This window comes from Theropithecus gelada, chromosome 13, assembly GCF_003255815.1.
Source record: "Theropithecus gelada isolate Dixy chromosome 13, Tgel_1.0, whole genome shotgun sequence".
Classification (NCBI taxonomy): Eukaryota; Metazoa; Chordata; class Mammalia; order Primates; family Cercopithecidae; genus Theropithecus; species Theropithecus gelada.
In genome coordinates, this window is record NC_037681.1 from 10,838,155 (window position 1) to 10,856,837 (window position 18,683).

Genomic DNA, 18,683 nt, shown 5'->3' on the forward strand with positions numbered 1-18,683 from the left:
GGCTTTTGCTGCTGTTGCTTTTGGTGTTTTAGACATGAAGTCTTTGCCCATGCCTATGTCCTGAATGGTACTACCTAGGTTTTCCTCTAGGATTTTTATGGTATTATGTCTAACATTTAAGTCTCTAATCCATCTTGAATTAATTTTCATATAAGGAGTAAGGAAAGGATCCAGTTTCAGCTTTCTACTTATGGCTAGCCAATTTTCCCAGCACCATTTATTAAATAAGGAATCCTTTCCCCATTTCTTGTTTCTCTCAGGTTTGTAAAGATCAGATGGCTGTAGATGTGTGGTATTATTTCTGAGGACTCTGTTCTGTTCCATTGGTCTATATCTCTGTTTTGGTACCAGTACCATGCTGTTTTGGTTACTGTAGCCTTGTAGTATAGTTTGAAGTCAGGTAGTGTGATGCCTCCAGCTTTGTTCTTTTGACTTAGGATTGTCTTGGAGATGCGGGCTCTTTTTTGGTTCCATATGAACTTTAAAGCAGTTTTTTCCAATTCTGTGAAGAAACTCATCGGTAGCTTGATGGGGATGGCATTGAATCTATAAATTACCTTGGGCAGTATGGCCATTTTCACGATATTAATTCTTCCTATCCATGAGCATGGTATGTTCTTCCATTTGTTTGTGTCCTCTTTTATTTCACTGAGCAGTGGTTTGTAGTTCTCCTTGAAGAGGTCCTTTACATCCCTTGTAAGTTGGATTCCTAAGTATTTTATTCTCTTTGAAGCAATTGTGAATGCAAGTTCATTCCTGATTTGGCTCTCTGTTTGTCTGTTACTGGTGTATAAGAATGCTTGTGATTTTTGCACATTAATTTTGCATCCTGAGACTTTGCTGAAGTTGCTTATCAGCTTAAGGAGATTTTGGGCTGAGACAATGGGGTTTTCTAAATATACAATCATGTCATCTGCAAACAGGGACAATTTGATTTCTTCTTTTCCTAAGTGAATACCCTTGATTTCTTTCTCTTGCCTAATTGCCCTAGCCAGAACTTCCAACACTATGTTGAATAGGAGTGGTGAGAGAGGGCATCCCTGTCTTGTGCCAGTTTTCAAAGGGAATTTTTCCAGTTTTTGCCCATTCAGTAGAAACTCAATCAAAACCGCTCAACTACATGGAAACTGAACAACCTGCTCCTGAATGACTACTGGGTACATAACGAAATGAAGACAATTGTTATTCTTAAAGACTTCCAGAGACAAAAAAGGTAAAGAATGTTTGGTTTGAAATAAATGACCAAATAGGAGTTCCGTCTCCAGCAGTATGACAGGTTAATGTAAATAAACCCCTGAATGGGAGCAAGTGAAATGCTGGATATTATTTTATATACACTTTCCTTGGATGATAGATAAAGAATCTGCAGAGTCCCAAAAGGAAGGGAAAACCAGCTTTTGCTTGAAAATATCTGCAGAATCATGTAGAGCTTGAGAATCTTTGAAAGCTGCCAAGGGCTCAGGACAGAAGATAAAGTTTAGGCCAGATTACCCTGCATCAAACTGAGCTCCCAAAAGGCTCTACCTTGGTGCACGGGCCAATGAGAAATAAATCCATCACACAGAAGTGGGCAGTGAGGATGCTTTCTTTCAAATTTCAGTTTGGTGGGAGTGGACTGAGAACAGTAAGTACAAGGTGTCCCTGTTTGGTCTGTAAATCCACAGGCACAGAATTTAAGGTGGTCCCAGTTTGGTAGACTACATTGCACCCCAAGCCACTAGCAAAAGAAAATGCCGGTGCTGTCTGGAGAAATTAAACTTCACTTAGCTTTCAAGTGTTTCTTAAAAACAACATTCCAAAAAGAATGAGCAGGTCATGGTTAGAAATTACATAAAATCGCCAGGCGTGGTGCCTCACGCCTGTAATCCCAGCACTTTGGGAGGCCGAGGAGGGCAGATCACAAGGTCAGGAGATCGAGACCACCCTGGCTAACACGGTGAAACCCCGTGTCTACTAAAAATACAAAAATTAGCTGGGCGCAGTGGCGGGCGCCTGTAGTCCCAGCTACTCGGGAGGCTGAGGCAGGAGAATGGCGTAACCCCGGGAGGCGGAGCTTGCAGTGAGTGGAGATCACGCCACTGCACTCCAGCCTGGGCCACAGAGCAAGACTCCATCTCAAAAACAAAAAGAAATTACATAAAATCAAGGAGACAGTCACTATGAGTGAGAAACCATAGATGGTAGGCAAAAAGAGATTCACAACGACCTCTGATACTGGAAATGACAAAAATATAAGAGTGTTTTATACATTTAAAGAAATGAGAAACTTGAAAGTCTGAACAGGGAACAAGAAATATAGCCCAAGCATATTTGAATAAGAAAGGAAAAATATAATCGAAATTTACATACGTGAATACAACATTCCAGAAAGATCTAATAGAATGAGGGAGAGATGCTATTCAAAGAAGAAAATGGAGGAGAATTTTCCAAATTGTTCGAAAGACACCAATCCTCAGATTAAGCCCAACAAACTTCAAACATTAATATTTATGGACGTAGATGTGGATATAGATAACAAGACAAGTCGGTGTCAAAACAATGGAAGAGGACAGTATCTCCTACAGAGGAATGGCTATTAGATGAGTAATGAAATTCTTAACATCAGCAATGGAAACCAGAGACAGTAAAATAAATTCAAAGTATTGATTAAATAACCAAGAATTTTATGCCAAGTAAAACATGGGAAAGTGCCAAGCAAATTTGAGAGTTTACCACCAAATGACCCTCACTAAATGGATTCTGAAGGATATGATTCAAACCGAAGGAAAATGATCTCAGATGCATGGGCTGAGTTTTAAGGAGAGACAGTGAGCTAAGATAATTATGTGACAATCTAAACAAACCACTGATGATGAAACAAAGATAATTTGCAGGGAAAATAAAGCAGACTAGATTTAAAATGCCAAGTTGCAGTCACATGTAAGTTGGAAGGGGGAATGCAAGGCCATGTATTGTCCAGGAGAACACTATGGCTATTGAGTCCCTTTAACTTATTAATATGGATGAAATAAGGCAAACACCAATAGACGAGATCAGTGTATACCTTCAGTGGAAGTAGAGAGAGAAGAGTCCAAATGAAGGAAGAGAGGGGAAAGGAGCAAGTAAAATGGAGCAGATCAAATGTTCAAAATGTGATTTGTCAATAAAACCAAATCACTAATCACAGTAAGCATAAGTGGACTAAAGTCTCCAGTTAAGGTTTTGTTATAGTTTAGAAACAAAACAAAATTCAGCTATGTGCTTATTACAACAGAAACACCTAAAGCACAGAAAGATTAAAAGTCAAACAGTGGAAAAGATAGACCAGGAAAATACCCAAAGCAGGCAAGTATAGTCATATTAATATCAAAGGAGAATTCAAGCAACAAGTATTACTCAAAATAAGGAAATTTCCTACATAATGATAATTCCATTTACTGGGAAAAGGTACTGATTCTAAATTTATGTATATATGTATATGAATTATGCATAGCCTCATGATATACAAGGCCAGACTGACAGAATTAAAAGGAGAAATTTTAAATCTATCATCATAGTAGATTTTAACACATTTCTCAGTTATTAGTAGATGAAACAGACAAAATCAGAAAGTGGAAAATGCGAACAGTAAAACTACGGAGCTTGAATTAATGGGCGTTTATGGCATCTGACATTTGGAAAAGACACACTTCTTTCAAGCACACATGGAACAGTTGCTGGCATTGACACACCCCAAACATAAGGCTCAACCAATACACTTCAAAGGATTGAAATCCGCCCGACCACTCTTCTTACTGCAATGCAATTAAGTTGGAAAACAAAGCATGTAACATAATTAGAAAAGTTCACTCACTTGGAAATTTAATAACACAACAATATATGGGTCAAAGGAGAAATCATAATTGAAATTAAAAATTTCACCATCTAGTTTTTTACATCAAACACATGGGATACAATACTTGGAAGGAAACGTACAGCATTAAGTGCTTGCCTTAAAAACCAAAATGAGAAGGCTCAAAATGGAGCTAAGATCGAATTGAATCAAAGACCCACAGAAGTAGAAGGAAGGAAGTGAAAAGGACAGAAATTAATGAAATAGAGAAACACACAAAAGAGATCAACAAGAGAAAACACAAAAACTATGTATTTGAAAAGGCATGGTTCATTTTTTTTTTAATGGAATGAAAACATAACTGCAGATGCTACAGAGAAATACAAGAGGGAATAAGAACTGCTGTCAGCACACTTTAGAACTTTAATATAGTGGATGACTTCCTAGAAAGACAGAACTTAGCAAAACCAACTCAAAGAGAAACACAAAATCAGAATCATCCTTTACCTGTAAAAGAAATACAACCAACAGTCAAAATTTTTCTCATAAAGAAACCAAGTCAAAATGGCTCAATCTGAATGCTACTAAATATTCAAGAAACAACATTTTCATTCTCACCATTCCTACACAGAGAGAAGAAAACAAAACACTCTCAATTCATTTTATGAGGCCAATATAACTTTGATACCCAAACTGCAAGAACACAACCAGAAAGAGAACTACAGGCCAATTCAATCTCACTTTATGAACATGCATGCAAAAATTCTGAACAGATATTACCAAACCAGATCCAGCAATGAATAATAAACGTGATACATCATGATCAAGTTGGGTTTATTCCAGCAAGTTGACTACTATTAGAATTGTTATTAATAAAATTCACCGTAGTAACAGATTTAAAAGTAACTTAATAAAGAAAAAAATAGAATTAAACATCCATATAATGTATGACATTAAAAAGGTCTTAGCATATTTTTAGAAGGAAATTTTTTTTAACTTGAAAAAAGACATCTACAAAAAAAAAAATCTAGCAAGTATAGTTAAGGAGGAACATAGAAAGCAGTCCCTTTAAGATAAGGAATGAAACAAAGATGTCCTCCATCACCTCCTTTACTCCTCTTTAAGATTGCGTTGGGATTTGAGCCAACTCAGCAGCTCAGTATAGTCAAGAAAAAGAAACAAAATGTTAAGGGTGAGAATGTAAAATGCTCCACTGCTGTAGAAAACAGCATGGAGGGTTCCTCAATTTTTTTTTTTTTTTTTTGAGATGGAGTCTCGCTGTGTTGCCCAGGCTGGAGTGAAATGGTGCAATCTTGGCTCACTGCAACCTCTGCCTCCTGGGTTCAAGCGATTCTCCTGCCTCAGCCTCCCTAGTAGCTGGGATTACAGGCGCCCACCACCATGCCCAGCTAATTTTTGTATTTTAGTCCACTTCAGCCTCCCAAATTGCTAGGATTACAGGCGTAAGCCACTGTGCCTGGCCTGGTTCCTCAAAAAAGTAAACAGAGAATGAATATGTGATCCAGCAATTCCAAAGATAATTGAAAGCAGGGACACAAAAAGATACTTGCACACTCGCGTTCATAGCAGCATTATTCACAACAGCCAAGAGACAGAAGCAGTCCAAGTATCTATTGATGGTTGAATGGATAAGCGAAAGTGGTCTATCCATACAATGGAATATTATTCTTCCTTAAAAAGGAAGGAAATTCTGACACATGCTGCAACATGGATGAAACTTGAGGTCATTACGCTAAGTGAAATAAGTCAGACACAAAAAGACAAATACGTATTACACTACTTATATGAAGTACCTAGAGTGGACATTCAGAGACAGAAAGTAGAATGGGGGTTGCCAGGGTGTTGGGGGTAGGAATGGGGAGTTAGTGTTTAAAGGATACAGTATCAGTTTGGAAAAATGAAAAAGTTCCAGAGATGAATGGATGGTGGTGATGGTTGCACAACGATGTGAATATACTTAACCACTGAATTGTACACCCGAAAATGCTTAAAAGGGTAACTTTTATGTGTATTTTACTACAGTTTTAATTTGTATGGCTCCCCAAGGAAGAAAAGAATGGGCTTTGTTTATGATTGTCCGTAAACACCACTGCTCTGAATCCAGTGCCTCCTACTGGGCCCAGGGTTATTTTCAGAGGCTATCTGCAAAATTGCATGTAATTTTTCTGAGGAAAAGAGTAAAAAGCTTTCATCAGACTGTCAGAGGAGTCTGTGCCACACAAAAGTCTAAGACTCATTCTGAGTTGCCTACCTCATGCTGTTAATCTCCTCCCCCACCTCACCCCCTGCAGTTCTGCCTAGTCTGGAACCAGACCCCATCCTATCAGCAAAGGCTCAGATTCTGCACTCACTTCCCCGTCTTCTTATCCTCCCTCTCCTCACGCAGATACTACCTTTTCTTTCATTCACTCAGGTTGTTTACAATGCAAAGAATATTCTTAAATATGTCTTAAATTCACGGAACAAAGTTTTATTTTTTAGATAACTGTGGCTCTGAAATCAACCAATTTTCAGGTTTTTTTCTATTGCCCTTCATTTCCTGGATGGTAATATTAAACAGGTCCAGCTCTAGCTCCGAACCAGAAAGGTTCTCTGTCAAATGGTTGGAATCCTCCACGTTCTGTAACCACAGATCATTTTTAACTAGCTTTTCTTGCTAATCGTATGTCTTGCATTTCATGTAGACTGTGTTTTAACAAACTGAAGACCTTTCACTCAGTCCCGTGGTCTGCCTGGGTGGCGGTGAGGAATCTCAGGGTGATAACGGAGAGGTGCCTCTCAGATGCACCTTCAAAATATCAAGGGAACGAGAAATGTCACCAGCTTAATTTGCACCCAAATGACTTCTGAGACTTTTCTTTTTAACAAAATGCTTTATTTCTATTTTTAAATGAGACGCATTGTTAGGCATTCCCATGAAATATCAAAAGGCATTTACATGTGTTGTTTTAACTCTTCTTTTTTGATCACAGAAAGTAGGTAGAAAAGATCTGCTGAAATAGAACAAATCAGAAACCAAGTAGTGTAAGGCATTAGGAGATACATGAAGAGAACCGCTATTTGCTTCTCGTACAGCGTGTAGCAAGTCATGGTTAGTAGTCGTCGTAGTTGACACTGGCTCCGTGCCTAAAGCTGTAGGGGCTCCGGGCACCAATTGCAGAGTCTTCATCATAGTGACGTTGGTAGTAATCGCCATAGTACTCATGTCCATTTCGATCTCTGTTAAGCCAATAGGTGATGTCATCTTCAAATTTCTGGAGGAAAAGAGAGAGAATGATAGAGAACGGATTTAAGGGCACACAGTCCCCTAAGACCTAATCTTACCTATGGGCTTTCACCATGGTGGTTTTTCTTCAGTGATTAACAACCCTTAGTAACTCCCTGTTATCGTATTCTTGTGCTCAGAGGCCAACACGGTCAGCAGTATTCACTCTGATAAAAGCTATCTTTTTCCAAAGGAATGCAGGCCCCATACCTTTGCAAACTTTTATAAAATATATGTTAAATATACTCCAGACTTAAACTGTACATCAAATGGACAGTTGCCCAAATGCAGTAACAACTTGGCCTGACCCTTAGGCCACATCTTATTGCGGCAAACACTGTCTTACCTTCCTACCCCATTCCTGTGCCTGGCCCTTTATATTGCATGTAGTAGATGCTTAATAAATGTTGCCTGAGTTAGATCAACCACTGCACTGGCCTATTATAGTGCTAGGGCAGAGAACTGGGGGTACATTTGATGGTGACTCTTATACCTGTGTTGTTGGTTAGAGTGTACACAGATGCACTTATTTATTCTGCAAACGCTTTGAGATGGGCACTGTGTATCATGGCCTGTGCTGGACACTGGAAGGCTGCCAAAAACAGAGTCTCTGCCTTCAAGAAGCCTACTGTTCCTGAGTGACAGATATGAGAAGAGACAGTTACAGATAATAAAAGGGATAGAGAAGCTAAAGCTGAGTAAGAAGTGTAGAATGATGCTCAGGTTTTTGGTTTGGGCAACTGATCTTGGCTATTAATACATTTTTTTTTAAGAAGAAGATACTAATTTTTCTTTGGTGGTGGTGAAGGTACAAGATTAATTTAGACTAGCACTCGTGTGTTGATGCTCAGGATGTGGCAAGAGATTTAGTGTGAGAGCAAAAAGGCAGGGAGATGACAGATGGGCGGGTGAACGGGTCATGCTATTGGGGTGCAGGGCCAGTTTTTCTCCAAGCATGGCCCATGCACCCCTGCATCCAAATCACAAATGCAGGTTCTCAGGCACCAGCTACTCCATGCCTCCTGCATGGAACTTTCTGATGTTTGGGTCTCAGCAACTTGTTTTTATTTTAACAAGACTGCCAATGAACATTCATTAATATTTGAGAACTTTGTGAGGCTGGAATCCCCAATCTAGCCCATGACTGTGGTCTCTGGGTCTCAGTGGTCATCCACTCTCAGTGGGTAGTGGGCCAGCTAGTGTTAGGCTAAAGAGCATGATTCCAGTTTCTCGCTGCCATTCTCTGTACCTGGGGTCTGAATCATCTGAGCCCACCTCAGCCTCTGCCTTGGGAAGGAGGACACCGACTTCTTTGGCTCCATCTCTAATTTTGCTTCTCCCATAATACAACATTCTTGGCCACGGTGAAACAATCTTGCTTCTTGGGTTTTCTCATTTTATTTTATTTATGTATTTATTTTTTTTAAGAGGGAGTTTCACTCTTTCACCTAGGCTGGAGTGAAGTGGCGCGATCTCGGTTCACTGCAACCTCTGCCCACCGCCATGTGTGAATGTGAAGTAAGTTCATACCTCCCTGTGTGAGACGTAGAGGGAGGACTCATGGCCTGTGCAGCCCCACCAGGGAGCAGATGGGCTTTTCATGGGCAGGACCTCCAACTGGGCAGTTGGAAGTGTTTTTCACAATGCGCACGTGATTCATTTAGACGGTGTATACACAATACTGCAGTAGGTGAAGAAAAAACTAAACCCCTTAGACAGATCATTTTTAATGGCTACATAAAATGAAATCATGTGACTATACCATAATGTCCTTCACATTTCCAACCATTGGACATATTACTTGTTTCCCAAGTGTCTTTTTGCCTTTTTTTCTTTTTCTGTGCAAATAGCTGAACACGTATAGCCAAACTGAGCTGAGCATGATTCTAAGTACTTAGAGGTATGAACTTACTTCACATTCACAACAACCCAAAAGGCAGGTGCTGTTATTTACATCTCTGTGCAGTTTGCCCTTTACTTAGACCACATTCTTCCTAGTGAGGTTCCTGGGGCAAGGGTGGAATCGCGTTTAAGTATCTCTGAGTATTGTCAAATTGCGCATTCCTGTGAGTCACATGTAAGAGCAACAGTTTTCTGGAATCTTCAGCGGCATCTGGTGTTCTCATTGAAAACTAAAATTACATGTTTACTTGTTTGATAGACAAAAATGCTATCTCCTCTTTCAGTAATTTGCATTTCTTTGATGACCATCATTAAAATGGGCATTGGGAGTTTAACATGCAGGTACGAGCGCGGTGGCTCACGCCTGTAATCCCAGCACTTTGGGAGACCGAGATGGGTGGATCACCTGAGGTCAGTCACCGTGGACGGACATCCATGTGGCCACATCTATGACTTCCATGGGCTGCCGTCTCACCTGCACAGGCACCCCAGCTGGGAGCCTAAGATTATAAACCTTTTGTCTTTCATTCAATGAATGCGTCCACCAGTGCCATCTAGGCGCATGAACTGTAAAACATCTTTTCCTATAAGTGCATTGACCAATTTTCCCCAAAACCTCTACAAAGACCCATCCTTTCTTTACAGGTCCTTTTTCATCTCTTGTCATTATCATCATAGATCCTGGCATCCCTGTTGTTTCTGACAGTCTTCAAGGTAAAAGTGAAAAGATTTTGGGGGATTGTGAGTTATTTTAAGGATACCCTGGCAAAACCATTCAGCCAAGTTAAAAGGGTTGCCCAGAAAGTCAGATTCTCGATGAATCTAGGTCCCCGCTGTTTTGGTTCATGACTGCCCTGGGTTCTGCCTCCTGAATGTGCCCTGGTGGAAACTTCCAGCCATTGACCTTACACCATAGGTAACGTGATCCAGTGCCTGATAACTCTTGGCATATGACGGGGCCCTTACTTTAGGAATGAACAGCAAAGCTGAATTTTCTGCTTCCTATTTCCCCGAGCCACGCCTCCTCCCTGCCTCCCTGCCACCCTGCCCTGTGGAAGCCAGGCCTGCAGCCAGAGGCAACACCCACCGCTTCGTCAAAGCCCATGTAGAGAAACTGCTGGTACCACTGCTGCACCTCGGGCCGGGTCCGGTCCCACAGCTGCCGCTTCTGGCGCTTCAGGCTGCCGAGGAATTCTTTGGCTTTGTTCTCATCAACGGCCACTTTGGTCTTAGTTGGAACAGGTGCTGAAATCATCAATTCCCCATCCCCAAAGCACAAAGAATGACTTCCTTCCTCACTGGCAGTGAATCCCTGTTATACATTCCATCCCCACCACCATGCATAGGAAGATTTTAACTCTCAACTTCATTCTTACTTGCATGTGGCAATGTGACACAGCCTCACGGCATCCATTACCATGCTTCCTGTTGGTAAGTTCTATTTGGTACAGCCATCTAAAGAGGCATGGACTAAACTTCAACCTCTGTGTCCTCAGGGTAGAAATGAAATTCAGCTCATCATTCAAGAAACAGACTGGATGTCTAGTGCCACACAGGTATACGGGCTTGTCCATTGCATTTGCAAACACAAGAAGGTTGTGCTTGGCTCAGGAGATTATGTAAGAGAAAGGAACTGGAATGACGAGCCCTGAGTGAGCAGGGACCAGACCCTGCCCAACAGTAGAGCTGATTCTCACACCAGGCTGCTGAGACAGAGAATTCCCTTAAGCCAATGCCTCTCTGCGCCTCACAGTCTGACCATTGATGCAGGATACTGACCCGCACCCTCATACTGCTGCTCCTAACGCCTTTCCATCACAGTCTCAATTGCTGAAATGGAACCACTTCTGCAGGTTGTGCTCGAGGAAGCCACTGTGCCATTAGGCATTCTGCCCCTGCTGTCACGTTCTCAGCCCCTGTCCCCTTATCTATAAAAGTGGATGGACAGTCCTTCTCAAAGACGTTAGGAAAAATGCACAGGATCATGCAAATGCAGGGTTGATGCGTTTGTTGGTCATATGGATAAATATCAGCAGGGATTTTTGTTTGCAGTCCCTTCAGGGACTGTTACACTGTTTTGTATACAGTAGGTGCTCAATATGTGTTTCTTGGTTTGAACCGAGACAAGGCTGCGGGATGCACACCTAGGAGTTGTGACTGCCTCAGCAACTTGCTCACCTATAACAAGCTGGTTCTGTGAGGGCGTTGTTCATCCCTGGACATCGGTGAGGTGAGGCTCTCACCACCACACAACACAGGGAGGGGACACTCTGAGCCGCTTCAGAGATTGGGGGTGGGCCAGGGATTCATGGGTGGCTGGAAACCCAGGGAAAGATGCTGGGAACGCCCCCAAGGAACTCCTTGCCTGCAAGGGTGGCCGCCTGTTCTCCAGCCACCTGTGGGAGGGTCCCTGAGCAGCGACTAGGGGGTGTGGGGAAGAACGACTGAGGACCCCACTTCAGGCAGGAAGTTCAGCCTGCTAGAATCCCCCGTAAACTAGGAGGGAAAGAATAAGTGACTAAATGGTCACATCAGAAGTGTGGTCACACTTTTTCATTTCTAAGGGATTCTGAATTTTACAGATAGAGATGAAAGTTGGGAGAGGGAAAATGACATTCACAAGACCCCACAGTTGATTCACCTGATCTAATTACAGCAGGTCCAGAACCTGTGTGTTGTGACCCCCAGACTGTTCAATTTCTATGACATTTTGCCACCGTCACATTTATCTTAGATGCATTTTTCAAAACAGAGGCTAATAACAAGAAAGGCTTTCCTGTTTGAAACCCTTCCCCACGAGCTCATGGGAGACACGGACTACTGCAACAGTGCTGTTCCACGCCTGCCCCACCAGCTGAGGATTATGTGCTCCAAAGATAATCTCTGAAGTGCTTCATGGTCCTAAAATAAATAGCATGCAATTAACTGTACCACTGTTTCTTTTAGAGTCCACACTGACAGGTTTCAGAAAAATAACTTTCAGACATTTACTGGCAATATTTATCTAATAAAATACCATAGCACATACCCACAGAATAAGCCCTTCATATATGCTAACCTTTTAAGGAGTAAACACTTTTGATTTTCCAAATACAAGACTCCCGCGAGCACATTCCATATTGCCACTTCATTTCCATCCAGTTAAGAATGCATCCCTTATCCATTTGGGGTATATTTACCTTCTCGTTTTTGAAGCATCAGCTTGAGTTTATTTCCACTTATGCCACCTAAAGGAATGAAAATTGAAATCCATATCAGAGTGACACTGCTCCCTTCAATTTCTCAAAGGCAGAAATCAGAGTGGGAAAAAAGAACTGCGGACCCCTGGCTTGATTTGACAAGTTGGTAACATCACAGTATTTAATGCTTGTTGTATTCCCTGTCCTGCAGGACAAACAATTCAGGCTGCCCATGGCTAATACTGGTGATAATGACCACAGCAGACCAAGGGCATTACGATTTGTGCCAGTCAGAGTGATGCAGTTCTTTTAGCCCTGTGTCTTACTATAAGGGGCAGCCATCTGTCATGCTTATCTTCCTGCAAACTTTCGCTTCATGGTGTAATACGTTGAATAGTGTCCTCCTGAAACTCCGATCCACCAGGAACCCCTGAATGTGAGCTTATTTGGAAATGGGATCTTTTCAGATATAATCCGTTAAGGATCTCAAGATTTTTCATTTTTAAAATTTTTTTTCTTTTCTTTTTCTTTTTTTTTTTTTTCAGCCTGACCCATCACTGAGAGGGTCTCAAGATGTTATCGTATGGGATTTAGAGGGATAGAGATCCAGTGGCTGGTGTTTGTATAAGAAGAAGACAGGATCCAGAGAGGTCGCCCGTGTGAAGACAGAGGCAGGCAGAAATGGGAGTCAGGCTCCCACACTTTGGGGAACTTGCCTTCACTCTCTAAAAGTGCAGCCGGGTTTTGTATCTTGCCCAGATCATCCTAAAATCAGGCATGATTTGTACCACTTGCTGTTATTTGTATTCACTTTCAAAAGTGTTTCTGATCAGCTCAATAATTTTTAATAGAAAATACCTTGTCTGGCCTGATAGAACACACACTTCCACCCAGCGCACTGGCTTGCGGACCTATAGAAGCCTCTGACCCTTAACTGTTGCATGCAGACATGCTGACATCGTAAGTAGTGAGTAGTGCATCTTCGGGTGTAAGGAACTGCCCCAGGATGGAGGTAATCGTGACCACTTTCTCAGCAAGGTTCTTAGCCTCTCCTTCCATGGACAGGCTCCAGGGGGTCTGGAAAGGCATGTAAAATTGTGTTTGCATCTGCAAAGGCAAATTTTCTGGGAATAGGAACCATAGCTTTTGCCAGACTCTCAAAAATGTCTGTGACCCAAATAAAATTAAGAAGCCCTGCTTTGTTTGTGAATCAATAAATAAATTGATCAATAAAGCTGGGGGAAAAAATAAATGTTTTAAAAGAGAACCTCTGCATCAAGAATTTACTATGGAGTTGGGGAGAAAAATATATCCATAGCCAAGAGTTACAAGCTGGCTGCCCTACCTGAGGATGCATTTTATTAGCATACCCAGTGTTTACAAATTTTGAATTCGAATGCCTCTCAGCCCAAGTCACTTAGCACACCCATGGTCCGTAAGCAGCCACCTAACCTACTAACCTCCTGCAGCATTTGAATTAAAGTGCTACCTAGCTGCCTTCAGAGTCATTGGGCCATCCAGGGAGACTGCTGGTCTGCCCTCTGGGATGGGACAGAGAACCTGCTAGAACTTATTAAGTCTATTTCCTGCTAAGTGCCTCCGTCGTAATTCACGGGTAGGGTGGCCACACTTTCTGGCTGTCCAGGGACAGCCCTGGTATATACCTCTTGTCCTTGTAAATTAATGATAGTGCCTCCTTTTGCTCTCAAAAGTGTTTTAGCTTGGATGATAAATTACATGGCCACCCAATTTTTCGAGGTTTAATGGCATGGAAATGGCTTCATAAGATCTCTAGGGACCACACTGAAGGGCCAGGGAAGAGAGGTGGTGATTTCCCTCGCACCTTCCCTATGAGAGCTGGGAGTCTGCTGGGTGACGAGCTAAGATATCAGCGTAGTGCACAGCAGCCTGTGGGAGAGCTGCAGTGGTTTTTGCTGTCTGTGCTCAGGTCGGTCTACAGTGATGTAGTTGTTTAAAAAGCCATTGCAATCTTAGGCTGTTCAATAAAGGATACTTAAAAAAAGAAAGTAGCTGTCCTGTCTCTGTTCCATCACAGCTCTGAGCAGACCTCCCCTCTACTATTTAGTTCAGTTCACATCATCTCACTTGAAAAAGGTCACAGAAAAACTGGAGTTGTGGTCAAAGGAGAGTGCCCAGAGAGGACTAGGGCCCAAGCACATGTTACATGAGAAGAAATTAAAGGAATTTAGATGTTTAACCTAGAGAAATAAAACTTGTGGGGCTGAGTGCGGTGGCTTGCACCTGTAACCCCAGCATTTTGGGAGACCACGGCAGGCACATCACCTGAGGTCAGGAGTTTGAGACCAGCCTGGTCAACTTGGTGAAACCCCGTCTCTACTAAAAATACCAAAAATTAGCCGAGTGTGGTGGTGCATGCCTGTAGTCCCAGCTACTCGGGAGGCTGAGGCAGGAGAATCGCTTGAACCTGGGAGACAGAAGTTGCAATGAACCAGGCATCACTTCGCTCCATCCTGGGTGACAGAGTAAGACTCCATCTCAGAGGAAAGAAAGAAAGAGAGAGAGAGAGAAAGAAGAAGGAAGGAAGGAAGGAAGGAAGGGAGGGAGGGAGGGAGGGAGGAGGGAAGGAAGGAAGGAAGGAAGGAAGGAAGGAAGGAAGGAAGGAAGGAAGGAAGGAAGGAAGGAAGGAAGGAAGGAAACTGGTGGGAGTAGAGCAATGGCTTTGAGGGGCCACTGGGCCATAGGTTAGAGCATGAAGGTTTCTAACACCCTGACAGCCACCCAAGATGGGACGAATGGCCCTGAGGGGTTTGAGATTAAGAGTTGCTGGAGGCATCTGAACATAAATAAACAAAGATGAGCACTTGACCAGGCTACTGTAGAGGGGATTTTCTAATTAGATGGGGGTGGGACTACTGTTAAATGTTCTACTTCTCTTCCAAGCTTATATTCAATGAAGAAATCTATGAAAATATTTGCCAAGGGAGACAGATACGATCCTTGGCACTAATAATAGCATTCATTAATGTCTTAACATTTGTCAATCTCTAACAGCTCACAGGGTAGTGCATACAGAATTAAGTATGGCCCCTCCATCTGTTTGCCTTCTGTAAAAGTGCTTAACAATTAATGAATGAAATGTGGTCTGATGTTGAAATAGACATTGGGTTTAGGCATTTGCCATGAGGCTGCAATTTCTTGCAGCAAATGTATATCACTATTACTCCAGAAACGAGAGCCTTGCCAAACCTTAGCTATAGACTGAAAAGCACAAATAAGTCCCAAATTATGAATTATGAATGTTGCTACTGTGCCAGGTACTACACACCGAACTCCATATCAGTACATATAATTGGACACTACACTAAAGTTGTTTGAGGAAAAGAATAAGGAACAATAGAACAGCTGTGATTTTTTTCTGTATTATGGATTTTTCACCCAATATCATCAGTTGTTCATTCTAGGCTGCAATAATAAGCACTCCTGAATTTATCCAATCCAGTTGTCTAGTATTAGCTCTCCCAGCAAATTCAGAGCTGCAAAATGCTCGTTTGAAGGTGCTTAGTATTAACAAATTGATCAAGAAAGGGCCACTGTCATTTTCTTTATTAAATGTTTGTGAGTGAGGAAGGGCGTGATGGTTCAAGCCTATAATCCTAGCACTTTGGGAAGCCGAGGCAGAAGCATCACTTGAGCCCAGGAGTTGAAGACCAACCTGGGCTACATAGTGAGACTCATCTCTACTAAAAATTAAAAGCACAAAAAAAAAAAGGCAAAAAAAAAAAAAAAAAAATGACCAGGCATGGTGTCACACACCTGTAGTCCCAGCTACTTGGGAGGCTGAGGTGGGAAGATTGCTTGAGCCTGGGAGATCAAGGCTGCAGTAAGCTATGATCACACCACTGCATTCCTGCCTGGGCAACAAAGTGAGACCCTGTCTCAAAAAAAAAAAAAAAAAAAGTTTGGAGGTGGTATAAAGAGTCACCTTTGGGATTACATAAAGATTTTCATTGTAGGCTGAGCATGGTGGTTCACGTTTGTAATCCCAGCACTTTGGGAGGCCAAAGTTGGCGGATCACCTGAGGTCGGGAGTTCGAGACCAGCCTGACCAACATGGAGAACCCTTGTCTCTACTAAAAATAGAAACAAAAAAACCAAAAAACAACAACAACCAAAATTAGCTGGGCGTGGTGGCGCATGCCTGTAATTCCAGCTACTCGGGAGGCTGAGGTAGGAGAATCGCTTGAACCCAGGAGGCAGAGGTTGCGGTGAGCTGAGATCATGCCATTGCACTCCAGCCTGGGCAACAAGAACAAAACTCCATCTCAAAAAAAAGAAAAAAAAAAAAAAATTCATTATATAAAAACTTTTACATCCCATCTCAGCTCAGTAATATTTTAACTGACTTCTATCACTGAGTTACATATAAACTAAATAAAATACAAGTCCTGAAAATAAATGGCTTGTAGCCAATGCTCACTCGACTTATTCCGATGTGCTTTTTTCTTCTTCTTTTATTTATTTTTTTTTTATTTTGCGACGGAGTTTCGCTCTTGTTACCCAGGCTGGAGTGCAATGGCGCGATCCTCAGCTCACCGCAATCTCCACCTCCCGGGTTCAAGCGATTCTCCTGCCTCAGCCTCCCGAGTAGCTGGGATTACAGGTATGTGCCACCACGTCCGGCTAATTTTGTATTTTTAGGAGAGATGGGGTTTCCCCATGTTCAGGCTGGTTTCGAACTCCCAACCTCAGGTGATCTGCCCCCCCCTCAGCCTCCCAAAGTGCTGGGATTACAAGTATGAGCTACCAAGGCCGGCCCAGATGTGCTTCTTAAAATGGCAAGAACAAAGAGCGGGAGGCAGGTAAACCATACAATTGGAAATGACTGACTAGCTTCGCCTGTGATTCTAATGTGGAACAGTAATTCCCCCCACCTGGACAAACCCCACTACCTCTCCTGCTGTTCTAGCAACCCCGGGGCTCCTACTGAATGTCCCCTGCCTCTTCTAACCTGGAGTTTAGTTTTCATACCTGTTTTGAAAGAGCAAAATACAGAAACTGAGCAATCGAGTGAGCCTACCTTTTACATTAGGCAGTGCCCAGCTGCTTTGCAGTGGGACAGAGCCAGTCTCAGGCTCTTGGGCAAGTCAGTTCACACACCAGTAACTCTGAGGTCACAATGCCTGCTTCCCCAAGATGTAAGCTTCAAAGGCAGTCATGTGTACCTGAGGCCACTTGTGAACCATAAAGGTTCCTCCTACCCACTGAAGGTGGTAACTCAGGACAAACCACAGTTTCAGATTATGGTTCCTAAAGTGGGGCCTGTGGAGCCCAGAGGTCAGATGTCGGAGTACCCATCATTTGGGTATGCCTGTGAATGCACGTTTTACAGAGAGCGAGCGGGGAATTTTCAGAGTTTTCAACCGATTCGCTGGGAGCTCCGCGAAGCAGAAAAAAGTAAGCATTACTCCTTTAAGAGCCTTTCCCCTCTCTGGGGTGTGAGGCCTGCACCCAGCTTTGCAAATTGCAACTTGACCCAGCGGGGAAGCACAAGTCAACTCTGTTACCAAGCGACTGCCTGGAAGGGAATCGCGGTGATGGTGCTATTTGCCTCCTCTGGGTTACCAGCTGCGTAAAACCCCCACAACCCCTTTGCCCCTTACGTTAAGCCTCGAAACACAACTTGCCCACCCTTCGGATGCCTGGCCCTCCTTTCCCAAGCTTGCCCGGGAGATCTGAGACCCTCCCCTTGACCCAGGTACTCCCTCCACCCGCACAAGCGCACAACTTCGCACTCGTGCGAGTGCAAAACCCTGGACCCGGTCCCCTACCACCCCCTTGGCCCTGCCTAGGCTAAGGATGGGTCCCTGCGCCGCCACCCCATCACCGATCGCTCTCCCCGGGCACCCTGGAAGCCCCACGCGGGGCTAACCCTTGGTGCCGCTATCAATCAGCCTGGCATTGCCCCGCTCACCTGGGCCCCAGCACAGGAGCAGGAGCAGCGCCAGGCCGGTCAGGGCCAGGACAGCGGGCCGCGCGGAGGAGGCGGCCATGGCAGCAGGGCCCGAGCAGTCGGGCGAGGGGCGCACTTCGAGCCGCTGCGCGGGAGGACTGGGCGCGGGAGAGGGGTGCGAGCTCGCAGGCGCGGCCGCGGGTTATCCCTGCGTCGCTGCCGGGGCGGGACCTAGCGGGTGGGCGCCGCGCCAAACGGCTGAGGGCCAAGCGGCTGCGCCCAGCGCTCTCCCGCCCCTGCCCCAAATGGAACGCAGCGCCTGGGCTCCAAGGCCAGCGATGCTCGGCCACTGAGAACCGCCAGCGGCTGGGCGCCGCGTGGCCAGCGCTGCCCGCAGCGAAAGCGGTGAGGACAAGCTGGGTTCCGGAGACCCAGGGAAGGGCAGAAGGCATCGGTAGAAGGGACGAGGCCCCCTGGCCATCCAGAGGGAGGACTTGCCAGATCCCAGCGCTGGGGTCTATCCTTGGCTCCCCCACTTTCTCCGTCCGCCCCAGCTGTGCCACTGTTCCCCTT

At 43.9% G+C, this 18,683-nt stretch overlaps 1 protein-coding gene across 2 annotated transcripts; it reads right to left on the bottom strand.

The window, feature by feature from the left end:
• Positions 1 to 6,690: 6,690 nt before the first annotated feature.
• Positions 6,691 to 18,333, bottom strand: C13H2orf40 (chromosome 13 C2orf40 homolog). 2 transcript variants are annotated; one of them, XM_025354184.1, is made up of 5 exons: positions 18,132 to 18,177; positions 13,037 to 13,255; positions 12,179 to 12,226; positions 10,087 to 10,244; positions 6,691 to 7,086 (listed from the first exon to the last, which is right to left on the bottom strand). In XM_025354184.1, the coding sequence occupies exons 2-5, from the start codon at positions 13,119 to 13,121 to the stop codon at positions 6,925 to 6,927; spliced, it is 453 nt and encodes a 150-aa protein (XP_025209969.1). In that variant the 5' UTR covers positions 13,122 to 13,255; positions 18,132 to 18,177; the 3' UTR covers positions 6,691 to 6,924. The 2 variants fall into 2 exon arrangements, with proteins under 2 accessions (XP_025209969.1, XP_025209970.1); XM_025354185.1 differs by lacking the exon at positions 13,037 to 13,255 and having other exon boundaries at positions 18,132 to 18,333.
• Positions 18,334 to 18,683: the final 350 nt, after the last annotated feature.